This window comes from Caloenas nicobarica, chromosome 6, assembly GCF_036013445.1.
Source record: "Caloenas nicobarica isolate bCalNic1 chromosome 6, bCalNic1.hap1, whole genome shotgun sequence".
NCBI classification, from domain to species: Eukaryota; Metazoa; Chordata; class Aves; order Columbiformes; family Columbidae; genus Caloenas; species Caloenas nicobarica.
Genome location: NC_088250.1, coordinates 24,250,055 through 24,265,279, shown reverse-complemented (window position 1 = coordinate 24,265,279; position 15,225 = coordinate 24,250,055). Strand labels below are relative to the sequence as shown.

General features: G+C 34.9%; 1 protein-coding gene across 1 annotated transcript in view; it reads left to right on the top strand.

Moving 5' to 3' along the window:
* PSMD14 (proteasome 26S subunit, non-ATPase 14) overlaps positions 1–13,967 on the top strand; it is a 47,880-nt gene extending 33,913 nt beyond the window's left edge. The window contains exons 8-12 of the mRNA XM_065637812.1: positions 4,005–4,112; positions 7,418–7,492; positions 9,883–10,008; positions 11,291–11,353; positions 13,545–13,967. Of these exons, the coding sequence (XP_065493884.1) occupies positions 4,005–4,112; positions 7,418–7,492; positions 9,883–10,008; positions 11,291–11,353; positions 13,545–13,643 (471 nt within the window). The 3' untranslated portion in view covers positions 13,644–13,967. The remainder of the gene's footprint in view (positions 1–4,004; positions 4,113–7,417; positions 7,493–9,882; positions 10,009–11,290; positions 11,354–13,544) is intronic.
* The last annotated feature ends 1,258 nt before the right edge of the window (positions 13,968–15,225 follow it).

The following is a 15,225-nucleotide window of genomic DNA, read 5'->3' as shown; positions in this document are numbered from 1 at the left end:
ATTTGCAAGGTCAGATTGAATACATATTTTCAGAAAAATAAAGGGTTATATAAATGTGTCTTCTACTTGGCTGTTATATCACAGTTTGTTGATCTGGAGTATAATGTGTACAATTCACAAATTTGTCTGATAACAGAAAGTGGTGTGTGATTGTGTTTATTTTACTAACCAGTATATTCACAGCAATCACTTCCAAATATCTCTCCAGTAAAGATGTGTTAATTACAAAACAGACAAGGTCTTCTATTATATTAAAGCTACTAACAAGAAGACAGCAGGAATCACACATGTAAATAGCATCATCAACCCCTATTTTAGTCCTCTGTTTTGATCTGTGAGTTGCGCATAGACCAAAGGTGCTATTAAAGACTCAGTATATGAAATAGGCAGCATTATATGAACAAAATTTATTCAACAAGAAAACAGACCTTTAACATGAATTTAACAAGCCTGAGAAATTATAAACTCTCATATGCTGCAGATTCATGCAGTGATAATAAACAAAAAAGGAAAGTAAGAGGTTTCCTTAAGCTAGCCAAACTGCTAATGGTTTTGTTATAAGCTGTCTGCTGTTGAAATGACCTCTAAAAAGTCTGGAGACACTGGTACTAGGAAAAATTAAATGGTCAGAGTGGTGGAAGAGTTGCACTGTGGAAGTGCACTTAGAAAAAAATCTGCCGCCTTATTTCTGGACAATATTCCAGCGGCGTAGACTTTTGTTTAACTTTTTAATGTCCTTACAGAAAGGTAATTTAGCATGAAGCTTGGAAACTGTAGTTTTTACTGAACCGGCATACACTGCCTTTGGAAATTGAACATTTTTGGATGAGAAATACCAATATCTTACAACGAAAATCTAAGCAACTGAGTGGGGGGTTGTGCTGCTTTTAATTAATCCTTAGAGGTTCTTTGTTCAAAATACTGTGTCTAAAGTTTCCATCGTAGGATGTGTGGTGACCATGTTGCTGTCATCTGATTGCATCACACTGTACTTCAAAACACACAAACGCAGAGAGCAGACTTCAGCTTGTATGTACCTCCAAGTGCTCACCGGGGCTTTTTTCTTGGATCTTACTGTGGCATAATTAACACCTACTTCACCCATTGCTCATTAGTGCACTGGACATTAATGAGTCAATTTATTTTGATATAATCCTCTAAAGGAGGGACTGATTAGTGCTCACTGTGTAAAACGCAATTACATTTTGCTGAAATGAATATGCAGGATTTATTGTTGTATTTATGTTTGTATTGCGTGTTAGGTCTAAATTTAGCCTCCAGGTTGTTGAGCATGTTAGTTTCTTTAAGCCGGTTGCTATAGTGATAGCAGCAAATTCCTTTAATCTTAGTGTAGTTAAAGTATTTAGTTACCATTTGTCGTCACAGTGCAACTGAGACAAGGAACATCATTCGCACGCATACTTTTTGTAACCTTCTGAGATTGTAGAAATTGCTATTTTATCCCTTTTTAAAGCTTAATATTTGTGATTTTAATATTTCATAGCACTTTTGGTTAGATTGATATTTGTTCTGCTTAGGAAATACTTGCATTTCATTCCTTCAGGAAGACAGAGCAGGCAGTCCTTTCCCATACGGGTAGTACCTGAAACATAATGAAGATTACTTCTGGTCGTAATGGAGATGCTAGAGTACTATTCAGTATCACTCTGAAATATTTTAGCAGCTAGTTCTCATATTTTAATGTGAAATTTATCCAAACATAACCTTGAGAACACCAACTGAAATGTTGAATTTATTATCAAAAGGAAGTTAAATCAGTTTCTTATTTTGTGTTTTCTTTTTATTTTGCATGACTCAAAACAAATCCGTGCTGGACAATGCCTTTCATTCGTGGATAAGTTCAACATTGTCTAGCGACAATCTTGGTTAAATCTAGAAGCATGGCCATTACTAAGTTATAAAGCAGTGATTACAGTGTACTGCCAAGTTCATGGTTCTTGCTTCTCAAGGTACATTCTCATTTGCTCGGATTTTTTTCCCCCTTATGTAGCTAGTCTCTGAAGAAATTGTGGTGTGGAGTTTTTTACTTTGCTTGACTTTTTAATTTATACTGCCTGTTTGTTATTGTTGGGCATTTCCAGGTGTTCATAAATTAGAGCATCTGGTTAAAACAGAGCACAGAGATGCATACAAAAGCTTGTCACAAGTGTTTTGAGATGGAGAAAAACCTGATAGTGATAGAAAGGGGAAAATACAATTGGTTTGTGTGTTGCTACAAAGAATGTACAGACACATATAAGCTGTTTCAGATGTTTTTGAGAATTAAGTTTTTTTAAATGTAATTCTTTTTTTTGGTAGCATTAGTATCAGATGGCATGCTTCTGTTGCATATTAAATCTCAGTTGTGGTTTGTTTTTATTATTGTTCAGAAAAAATTGTCACTGTTAACTCACTTTAGTTGGGTTGCAACCTAACATTTTTGATAAAGAAGATTTTTTTTTTTTTCTTTTTACGTTATCCACATGCAGTTTTAAGGCATGACGTATGCAGATGGGTCTCGCCAGTCAGCTGAGAGTCCAGGCAAAATAGCCCTGAGTGGCACTGAGTCACTCAACACAACTTAAATAGTTGGGTCTCAAAAGTAAATACAACAGGTGATATGAGTTTTTTCAGTTTATACTTTGATATTTCTTTTTAAAAAATACTTGCCATTTAATTTTATTTCCACATGAACTAAGTATTTATACAGTGTTCCTAATAAATTGCATAGATACTTAGTTATTAATATTTGTGTAAATGGAGAGGAAAATGCTAGAACAAGGTGGGAGACTCGATGTTGCTTTCTCTGCAGACTTTCAGTGACAGTGGTTGATTTCTTGTTTGCTCAGCATTCAAGATTTTGGTTCAGGTCCAATTCCTCAAAATGTCAAACCAGCCATATAAATGCATGTGTTGTTGTCCAACCAATAGTATGAGGAGGAAGAGATTAAAAATTTTTGTAGAAAAGCTGTTAAAAGGAGATTTAAACTATTTAGTTTAATAAACTAGAATAACTCTTCAAACACATGCAGACAAGATGCCTCCAAAGGGTGCCTGGGACTATTTGTGTGAATGTACGAGACTATACATGCGCTGGTCCAGTTAAAAGACTGGGGTCTAAATCAGAAATCTGATCTTGCAAATACGAATCGGTAGCAGTGAGTACCCGGTAAGAATGGGTTTGTGTGGATTGTTGGCACGTTCTCTGTTCTGTTTCATCTCACATAGGTGTTGGATAGGGCTGTGGGTTTTATCGCATGGGGCCATGAAATCCGATTTCCAAAGATTTTCATAGGCAAATTCAGCATAGGGCAGAATAAAAATCACTGATGGGTTTACTTTGTTTTCAATGAAATAGCACTGAATGCTACCTACTGTGTACCTTTAAATCATAAATGACCTTGGTTTTCTTTTACTCTATTTTTTACTCCTGAGCATGACACTGACAAGGACTTTTTAATCCATCAGACAGTTTATAGACCTTTTCGTAGTCACAAGAAGCAAAAAGCATCTGACTAGAAGGGAATACATGGGGCAAGTTCCTTGCTGGCTATAATTTTGTTGTCATTTCAAGTATTGTGGTAGTATAATTGATGTGACAGGACTGGGCTTTAGACTCAGTCCCTTAGCTTGTGCTCACTTTCAGTTTTAGTCTCTCTCTGTCATTCATTTTGATTGGATAAGATTTAGGCGACAAACATATGCATACCTTTGAAGCTTAGAGTAAGTGTACATAAAAATTCAATGTTATATGATGGTATCATATATATAAAACTCACAGCACCATGGAAAAGGTAATAATTGGTGTCACCTTACAATACAAGGTAGTGTAGTGTGCTGATAGCATCGCCAGCAGGAGGCTCTTTTTTATTACTATTATAATTAAATGATTTTCTGGATAAAGGCCAAAAACAGATGAGAGTTGATTGTGCCTTGTCCACTGTTGCTTGGCACTATTAGTTGCATTTTCTAAAAAGAATTGACTTGACATCTTGTTTTTACAGGTTGTTATTGATGCCTTCAGATTGATCAATGCTAATATGATGGTCTTGGGACATGAACCAAGACAAACAACTTCAAATCTGGGTCACTTAAACAAGCCATCTATCCAGGTAAACCCCGTATTGATAGTCCTATAAATTGTACAATTTATTCAGCAATTTGGGGGAAGGTACCTGAAACCAGTGCACTACAAATTGTTTATTGTTCTCTCTGTAGCATTTTTCTGCATGCATTTATAATTGATGTGATTCATCAATGGAGTTATATATGCGAAGGGTTTAAAATTGAGACTTAAATTAGCTACCTAAATGCGAATGCATGTATAAGTATATACTGCAAAGGTTCAAGTACAGATTTATGGAAATGCAAACTTTTAAAAATGACAATTGATGTCATACCATGTGATGCAAGGCAGGCACTGTTTTCAGTACTGCAGTTTTAAAACTGCTGCTTGTTAATAATCTCAGCTTCCTAAAGACAAATTATTATGAAGCAAATAATGGAAAAAGTTCCTTCTTCATTAATAACCTTGTCTTTCTACTATATGCACGTATAGGTTCTTGCTTATTATGTAATCTATATCTAATCTTGTATTGTGTCTTAATTAATGTCTGATTTTTATATAATACAGTAATTTGCTGAAAAATGGTGGAGTGGGAGATTCAATGGATAAATAGGATGTTTGATCGGTTTCAACTGTAATGTTTGAGCGTGTTGTCTTATATTTCTTTGCAAGCATTTGTGAAGCTTAAATATTGGAAGTTTGATTTCTGAAGCTGACTTTCACTAGTGAAAGACAAAAATGTTGGTCTTCAAGGAAGCAAACCTTTATTTTGAGACATAGGTTCTGTCCTGAAGCAACTATCCTCTGGAGTCACTAATCCTTTTATCTGTGTCATTCTTCTGCCTCAGTGTTTTTTCCTTTTTCCTCTTCAGAAACCCTTTTCCCCTTACTATGCATTCTAAAAGGCATGTGCGCTTGCAACCATTAAGCCTAATTTCTGCTCTTTTGAGCTGTTACTTGAACGGTAGAAGTAATATTTGCTAAATAAACATCCAAGAAAAAGACTGTACACTACTCATAGTGGAACTGAAATAAGGGCTGAACTTCAGCTATAAGAGAGAGTCCTTTGGGAGTTACTACATCACCATACCCTCATCTTTGAAGAGATCAGTTGGTTATTGTTACTAATGCATTGAAACCCTTTACTATTTATAAAAATACTAGGCAAAAAATCAGACAATTAAAAGAGTGTCTGCTTCAGGAGGTGGTTGTGTTTTACTTGTGATTTTTGAATCGATAGAAACTGTGAACTGTGGTGAGTATGAAATAAGCACCTAATACTCTGATTCAAACTGGGCTTTTCGGACCACCTGTAATGACCTCCCTTGTAAAGCCCCGTAGTATTGTTCAGCTTCATTATTTTAAGGTCACTGTCCTGCAACATGGCATACTTTGGCCATGGGAGTTTTGGGTTTCTGTTGTTTGAGTGGGTATTTTTTGTTTGTGTTGGTTTTCTGCAAGTTGACAGTGAGCTGTTGCAAATGTCACTGTTAAGCTAAAAATCATAAAACTGCAGGAGCTCTTGCAGTGTTGTCTTGCTTTTATTCTAAGGTTGTGAATAAAACTCTGACCCCGTTGAGGTCAGCAGCAAACTTAATATTGGTTTCAGCTGGGATAGAAGCAGGGATTTTAAGACATCCCTTAAAATCTCAGGAATAAAAACAGGATGTGGCTTGACTTCACTCCTCTCTTTTTTGTGTGTGTGGTTTCTCTTGTGTTCCTTTATCAACAGCTTTTTTTACTTGCTCTTTGTGCATCTAATTTGTAAGGCTTGTTGGAATGATGGTTTCCATTTGAGATACAATACACAAAGAACAAGCTCTTCTCTAAAAGTGTTTTAAAGGTTTTGATTTAACCTGTTGCTGTGGCTAAACTACAACTACTGCTAAGGTTTGAAGTGGAACAGTTGTTTACTTTTTACATTTGTCCACTCTTTCAAAATAATGGTTTCAACAGGGGAGAGAAGAGAGAGCATAGTGGGAGAAGGCAAAGATATTTGTCAAATTTTAGGAGCTTTAGAAAACTCCCTAAATATCTACAATTGAGTTTAAACACAAAGCCCCAAACCTCATATGGAATCATTTTGAGTGGGATGAGAAAATGACAGTGGAAACTACTTATTGCTAACAGTTTCAACCATAAATTATTTTGATTATAAAACCTGTATTTTACAATGTTAACCATTAGTTGTGCCACTTACTATAATTACGTGTAACTGCTGGTTCTCATCTGTGTAACCATTCAAGTAGTTTTGTGTCTTTTTATATGTGTTTGCAAAAGAAATCTGTTTAAAACGTGTGTATGAGAACATTTTCAGCTTTCATACAGATAATTTTGGCATGCTGAGATATTAGGTTGTGTAAGATACAAATACACATTCGTTCTGTATAGCTCTAAAGAATATATCTAAACATAAATAGGTGGAATGATTGAAACATAAGAAATATTTACCACTAATTCTGCATGTTTTATGTATGATTTATCATATATCGTTTCTAAATGTATAATTCATATGTAACATTTTATTTGAAAAATAGACAATTTTAGTCATTATGAGGTTTTATCACAGAATTTTCTTACACCACCATCCCCCCAAATATTAATCCAACTCACTCTTAAGTCATAAATGTAAAAAAAAAAAAAAAAAAGTATGTAATGCACATGAGCAAGATAGAAGATGCATAAAGGTGTCACTTAACCTAGTCTAAGTTGCTCAGATTGTGATATACAAGTTTAAGGACAAATTTGCAAAGGACATAATTATAAATGAGAGAAGCTTTTTTTCGTTTAGAGTTAGAAAATGAGCTTTAATATCCAAGATTAGTGTTATACATATGGTCTAATCGATACCTGATGTGTTTAATCACTGCTTCAGCTACTCTCTCTTTGTATTTAGCCTTAGAGAATGAACTTGGGAATGTTGGCAGTGGTTGTAAATAAACAGCCAACATTCTTTTGTTTGTAACAGAAAGAACCTTATATTTTGGAAGAAGCAATAACTGGATTTATAAAGAGAGGAAGGATTTGAGAGAAATATGTTTGTGCATATGTATCGGTCAAATGTTTGCAGGCAGTTACCACTTTTTCCGATGATAGTTGTTACTGTGCGAAAAAATCTGTGGTTTAGAAATAGTATAACTGTCAGTTAACGAACACTGAAAGAGAAATAGGATATATACAGGTATATTTACTTGATACCTACTTATAGTCTGTGTATTTGTTTCTTTGTGGTTTTTCTTTTATTTAAATGGTGGTTGAACATGGCTGTATTTAAACAAACTCTTCCCTTCTAATATTTCTTCATTTCAATAGTGGTTAATTTTTATGCAAACTTTTCCCTGAATTTTGCAGGCACTAATTCATGGACTAAACAGACATTACTATTCCATCACCATCAACTACAGGAAGAATGAACTAGAACAGAAGGTAATTGTTTTAGCCTTTTTTCAGAGGACAAAGCACACTATACAAACTGTTTAAGATTTGTGGCTATATTCTGATTTCAACCACTGATACTTTCAGTAGTTATTTTAACTCTCCTGGAGTAGATGTCTTCTCTTGCAGAAAGCACTTAGGTGTGTAGTCGTGATGATGAAACCTTCCCAAATCACATTTTAATATTCATATAAGTAGTTTGACAGCATCTTTGTCCACATATTTTATGTAAAGTCCTCATGCTGTTCTCTGCACTTAACAGGTTTATGCGGAGTTCAAAGTTTTCAGTGATGAAGCTGAAAGACATACTAGCTGCCTTAGGTTTACACAGGCTGGAATTCCTGAAGCTAAAAGACCATATTTTCCAAAGCAGGATTGTATAACCAGGGAATCTCAGGTTTTTGTTGGCTATAGTCACTTTGACAGAAGGGGCGTCCAGTTGGTGTGAAGGGATGTCCCCAAGACTTCACTGAGTATCAGAAAGTAGTGATGTCCTGCTTAACTTCACGCATTTACAGAAAAAATATTTTTCATTTACCGACAACAAATATTGTCCGTTACTTTTGTATCAAACTTCCTGAGTTACAAGTGAAATCTAGCTTGAAAGTCTCAATCAGGAATACAAGAGGAAAAAAACAAAACAAAAAACCTTATTTATCATCGGCAGAAGTTAATTGTCAAAAGGCCAGATTCTGTCCTATGGCTAAGTATGTTCATGGCCTTGTTAGGGTTATAAATTGATCTCAGCATCTCAGATTTGGAGTTTGATGCAATGGTCAGAATAGTTTTGTCACTTGATTTCGACTGTTAGAGGGCTAGAAGTAATTAAAAAAAATTTAAAACACACACAATTTTGAATAATGGAAGATATACATGCAAATTAGGGAGCTGAAAAGAATTTGTGAAATGTATAACCTGTTTTAGGACAGTATCAGAGTTTCAGGCCCCCACTGTTTCTGAGAAGTTACTAATTCAACAAAACCACCTCTCTCAGGAAATGTCTGAGAAGCTTCCAGAGGTGGTTGTTTCCATTCAAATACAACAGTTTGACCACTCCAGTTTTTTCTGAAGTTTAAAGTTTTTATTTTCTTTAGTGGCTTTACATATATAAGTTATTACCTTTGCAAGTAAGAGAATAATCTTGACTGAGTTAGGGAAACTTTAATCTGTGAGGCAGCAACTATCTCCACACATCTTTCATAAGGCAGGTTCATACATATCTCAAACCCGCCTCATGTGGTGGTGGTGATCTGTTATCTCCATCTGTACTAAGAACAGTACACGCTTCTTGTATTAGATAAGGAGCCCATCACACCAGACCATATTTTTAAAATCCAGATAGCCTAGCTAAACTGTCCATATGCAGTTTGCCTACAACTCCTTCTGTCGGTAACTAAGATCTTGCTAATACAAATTATGACACAAACTTTCAACTCAGTTCATATGTTCCAGAGCTGGGTTTCTTTGGAAGCTGTACATAGGGTGAAACAAGCACTCTTATTCAGGTGATAGCAATTACAGGGCATATGGGTTCTCAAAGATGTCTGTCGTAAATGTTTGCAAATTGAAGGCAAGCTGAAACTGTTTGCTGAATTCGGGTCCTCCCTACAGTACTCAAGTATGCGCAAGATCCATGAAATATGTTTTCTTTATTCATTAAAATCCGGAAATTGCCTTTGTAGCTATTCCTTCACTCTTTCAAGCATGACATCAAGGTGTCAAGTAAAACATTTCAGATATTTCTAACAGTCCCCGTGTTTATCACCATCAAAACTCTGCATCACTTTATCGTGTTGTTTTTAGGGCTGTTTACATTGTAGGAGGACCAACAGGCCCAAGTCATGCTTTGGTTGCTTTTGAAGTTCACTTCATCACAACTGTGGCAGCTGCTTGCATACGGTTCAGGATAATCAGTGAAGCCTAAATAACTACTTCATACATTTAATCCAAGCATTTAAATATTTTTCGGGTTCGTCAGTGGCCAGAAGTTTTGGCCATTCCTTACTTGGCAGCTGAAATATTCACCTCTCTGTTAGCTCTCCTACAATACAATACACTGTGCGTTCTCAACCTACAGCAAAAATAAAAAATTACAAAAGAAAAACATAAATATTCCTGTTGAAGTAAATGTGACTCTGGTTTCCATGCCCGATTTTCATATTTAGGGTTCAAGAATTTTGATCTTTAGAAACTTACGTAAAATCTATCATCTGCTCTAGCAGAATAGTTGATTATTGTATTACCTGTATTTAAGCATTGTAAGATCAATAATTTTTATTACATTCTTACTAGTATAAATTGTTTTTCTGTCAAAGAGATCTTCATCGTATTATTAATCTATTTTACAATGAATGTTCTAAAGAGGTTGGTTTTTTTTGCAGATGTTGCTAAATTTGCATAAGAAGAGTTGGATGGAAGGTTTGACACTTCAGGACTACAGTGAACATTGCAAGCTCAATGAAACAGTAGTGAAGGAGATGTTAGAGTTAGCTAAGAATTATAACAAGGTATTTGTATCACATAATGATAGTATAACTTTACCTGTATTTATGAAGGAAATAAATTTATTACTTAATTTCAGAAGTAAGAAGGCTTATTCAGCATGACTTGTAAAGGACTAGACTGTAAGAACAAAACAATTGTTGCAGGAACTCTTTTGGACCTTGGTGGTTATTTGATTTGTATAATCTGTTTTCAGCATTGAGTTTCTTGGGATTTGGTTAAATTAGGCACAAGTGTGCTTATAATGGCCTTGTGGAGACTTTGTTTCTTATTAATCAACTATGGATCATTTGTCTGTTAGATCTTCAGGTTTGCCATCTGACTTTTTGCAAAGCATTTAATTACATGTTAATTACATGTTTTGTGAGCAATCACATCGATTTTTTTTTTTAATTATTGTTTTTCCTTAGTAAAGAGATTATAAGATTTCTGTAGATCGAAATAAACAGTTCATTGTATTATTCATTCCTTCAGTCAAGAACTACCTGATCAGTGTATTAATAGCAGAATAAAGGTTATTTACTTGTATAATTTCAATAGATAGATAGTATTTAGAACACATTCTAGAGCCCAATCCAGTGGGTTTTTTTAGATAAAGAAATTATTGGTGTTGTAAGAAAGAGGAATCACAGTTACTTATACTGTTTTAATACTGGCACTTACACTTAGAAATATTTTTTATAAATACTAGATCTCAACAAGCACTCTGAGTAGTAAGCATGTCAGTCATTCTCGATGAGTGCTATTTTTTAGCTTCTTAGAAATCCTTAAAACCAAAATTCAATATTACATTCACTAGTTAGTGGATTTACTTTATAAAGAAGCTGTGTTTAAAGGCAACAGAACATTATAAAAATATATTAAGTGACTTTAAACAGTATAAAAATTTACTGAGATCAAACCTCCAGTAGTTGAAACACTGTAGGTAACATTATTTTTGGTTCTGCTTTACCAGTTTAACTAGGTTTTTTTTTTCACTAGTTCAACTATCTTTTGATACCACTCATTTAAGATTTTTGCTAAAAAAAAAAAAAAATTGTGAATATCTGACAATAAAACCATTCATGAATATTTGCCCTGATCTTTTGCACTAACACGTAGCTTTTCAGCAGACATAGTTTTAATTACTGAAGTACCTTTCCTTTTGACTTTCTGAAATGTGTCACCGTTTGATTTTTTTTTTTTTTTTTTTTTTTCCCTAAGAGAATTATATTTTGAGAATCTTGTGGCTTGGGGAAAAAGTAAATGAAATCTGAAACACTGACCTTTTCTGTGTTTCTTTCACAGGCTGTTGAAGAAGAAGATAAGATGACACCTGAACAGCTGGCAATAAAAAATGTTGGCAAGCAGGTGAGGTGTGATGAATTAGAGTGAGGTGGAATGATATGCATCGTTCATTCTAAATATTAAGTTTTTTACATGTGCGTAGGTGATCTTAGTTCTATGTGCAGAATATTCTCAACACTGCAAATAATGAATTTATTTTTGTTGAGGATTGTGTGAGGAATGAGGCTTTTGACTTCAGGTAACGGACAGAATGTCTACAAGTCGTGTTTTACATGGTTTGTATTACATGCTGAGGAGCAGCGCTGAGATTTGATAGTTTGGTTTTGGGGGTTTTTTTGGTTGTTTTTTTTTTAACTTATTTCCAATAAGAGGCATAAAGATATACAAGTCTGTGTCAGAAAGGCCAAAACTGTGGAGATTTTAAAAAACAACAATAACTCAAAAAAGGTGGGAGTGTTGTTTATACATTATCATAGCTAAAGAGGCAGCTCAGTCCTGTCCTCAGTTCTTGAACACACGCTGCCAGTGCTTAGCTCCAGTACACATGGATGCAAGTGAGCTGCGTTGCTTTGTATTTTTGTTGAAGGAAAACTGTCTAGGACCACAGCTGAAACTGAAAACACCCACTCAGTTCATTCTGTCCCTTTGCAATGTCAGGATATAACATCTTTATAGAAGACTTGACAGAAAACTATTTCTACATTTGATTTCAACATAAAGATTGAGGAAATGTGCTTTGGTGAGGGAGAGGAGAGCACAACATTTCTAAGAGGTTGTGTTCAAATTCAAGGGCAATGGAAACAAGAAATAGTTTTAGAAATATTCAGCGTGTCCTTAAAGAACCAGTATTTATTGTATTGCTAGTAGCAGTAGAAGAACTTAAAGGATTCTGGATTGCTCTTATGTGTCAGCTTCTAGCAGCTATGTCATAACACATCTGCACTATTGTTCAGTCACTCGTGTATTTCTGTAGCATTCAGAACAATGGAGTTTATGCACACCTACACATACATAAATACATATAGAAAATAAAACATGTAAGAAGGGTTGTGTTTTAAGGGTTATGATGTCATTTCAAAGAACTTAAGCTTCAGTAGTTGTTTAAATCGTTATGCATACATGAAAAAGAAAATTGATACAGTTCTTTTAAAAAATATTTTTTTCCTGATAAAATTACTAGGTTTTCTTTAAATTACAAAATGGTTCAGTTAAGTAATTTCCATGTGGGTTTTTTTGATGCAACTTAAAAAAAAAAAGCTTTGTAAACAAACAGGTGCTCACAATAGGGATATTATGTTATTAGGTTGCATAATTTGCTAGGAACAGAGAGAATACTGGAGAACTATATGATCTTTGAAAATGAAGTATTTAGGAAGAACAGCTTGCACAGATTTTCTAGTATACTTTTATGTAAACTTAGATGGGTTCATTAGTTTTTGACAATAGTTGTTTTCTAAAAAAGTTATGATTCCCACACATTACTGTCTTCCATATTTTAATTTCTTTACACACAAGAATGCTACAATAAAGTTTAGAGATGTTTTTTAAATGTGCCTGATAATTTTGCAGTATTTGGAGATTAATTACCTAATCTCAATTCTGAAACTGAAGAAGTACATGAATATGGTTTTGAACCAGAAATAATGTTATTGTTCTATACAGATGCCCACAAATGCCCACATCAATTTTGTAATAGTGTGTGGGAATGCGTATTTTCAGAGCACTGCTCAAGCTTAACATTCAATTTTTCAGAACACGTGAACATATTGTGCTTTTTTTTCATTTTTAATGGGTGTAAATATGCTAATTTTCTTGCAGCCAGCACAACTATTCAAAGACTTTTTTAGATGATGCTGGAGCCTTTACAGGATTAGAACAGACATTTGTACAAAGATCTGAAAACAAATTGTAATGTACCAGAACTAAGATTAAAATATTAGGCTTAGTGAGATACATAGTAAATTCCACATATTGTATGTTGTCCTTAAAATTCACAACTGTCGTGGTTACTCTTCAGATGCTGGATAGAAATTTGCTTGCTAAACCTATCAGCTTATCTGAGTGATAGTATGGACTAATAAAACCTTATTCATAGAAATGCAGTCATTTGCTAGGTCTTGTTAGAATGGAAAATTTAGGAGCATTACTGGCCTGTGTTCCTTAACTCACAATTGTCTTAAATAGACCTGAAGTAAATTAAATCCTTCAGAGATGTGTTTCCATCATTTCTCTCATGGCATCCTTTGTATTTCAGGACCCCAAGCGTCATTTAGAAGAGCATGTGGATGTGCTGATGACCTCAAACATTGTCCAGTGTTTAGCTGCTATGTTGGATACAGTTGTATTTAAATAACTGATTTACTGTTTGTGGTGCTTTCTGTGTATATTTGTTTATTGTTTCTAATACTCACAAAACAGAGACTGTTGAGGCTATATTTGATTAAGCAGAGACATCTGACTTCATTTGCTATGTAAGTGCAGCACTAGAACACCTTTCAGTCTCTAATTGTGCAGTTGCTTAATTTTCTTTATGTCAGGGTCTTCACAGATTCCAAAGCATTCAAGAACACAATGTGGGCAAAAATGTATTACATTTGCATTTTAATATTGGGGGGATAATCAGTAGTACATATATATTTTGATTGTTGCAACATAATAAAAATACATTTACAAACCAGTCAAGTTCTGGAAAGCCTTTTTTGAGAAAGGATGGCAAGAATTAACAGTGTAGGAAAAGTGTTAGGAAGGTTTATTTCTACCCACTGTAAAACTGCTGAGATATTAATTGCTAGGACAGCAAAAATTATCTTATGAGATTTGGCTTCCATTGATTACCAGATACTCTTATTGAGACTAAAAAAAAAAAGTACCGAATTCTGAGGATGCACAAAAACCAAAACGCTGACAGTTCCCCTGCCAGCTCCCTTTTGATGTTATTCAAACCCTAATATCCACAGAAGACAATTGACCTTAAGAAAATTAATTCAGTTATGCTGATAACCGAATGACACAACTCTCACAAGTGGTGTCATAAATAGCAGTATTCTGAGAATAAACATTAAAGTGATGGAAGCTGTTCTAGGTTATATGAGCCCTCCCTCCTGCAAAAGTGAATGTACATACATGTCCATATATATGAGTATATGGAAAAAGTCCCAACTGAAATGTGACATTTAAAACTGTTTCCACTGGCTAGAGAGGGAAACAGTCACAGGAGGGCAGGTGAGTTTGCTGCTTGGTTTTAAGCAGGCAAAGCCAAATAACTGAGTTTGGGGAGTGGCTTTGGGCAGGGGGCTGGTTGGGTTGCTATTTTTTAAGTATGGTACTTGGGCTTATTTGATGCTTTTGTCTGGGCAGAACTATTTTGTTTTGGGCAGTATTTTGTTTATTGGGGTTTTTTTTAATAGAAACAATTGTGACAGGCAAATATTTTGAAACTAGGTACATCTTTTTATTCTGAAGGTTATTTTTTAAAGTGATTTGACTTCTCACTTGCATAGTAAAGAAATAGCCCATAAAATTGTCTTATTTTCCACTTTGTGCCCAGTAATTTTCTATTTACTTTTTCATTACCATTCAAAGGTTTTTCTTTTGTTTGGAATTTCTTATTTAGGCCTTCTAATTTACTGTTATAGAATAACTCTCTCTCAAAGTATATTTAGCATGCACTTACTTCAGAGGGAAACATGCAGATTTTTGCAGCTGCCCTCCTTATGGCCTTCCCTCTGCCCCCACAGTAGGCAGTACAATATCAGACTGGGAAAATGGAGAGATACCAAACCACATTTGCCTGCGTATAGTTAAGTGGAAGTGCGTTCTGGTGATTTGCACTGAAAACCTGTGTGTTGCTGAGGGAGGCTGGCTGTGGGCCTCGCCCGATGTTTGCACACACGGCTGCACCCCAGGGTGAGATGGGGCAGGAGGGGATGGGGGGA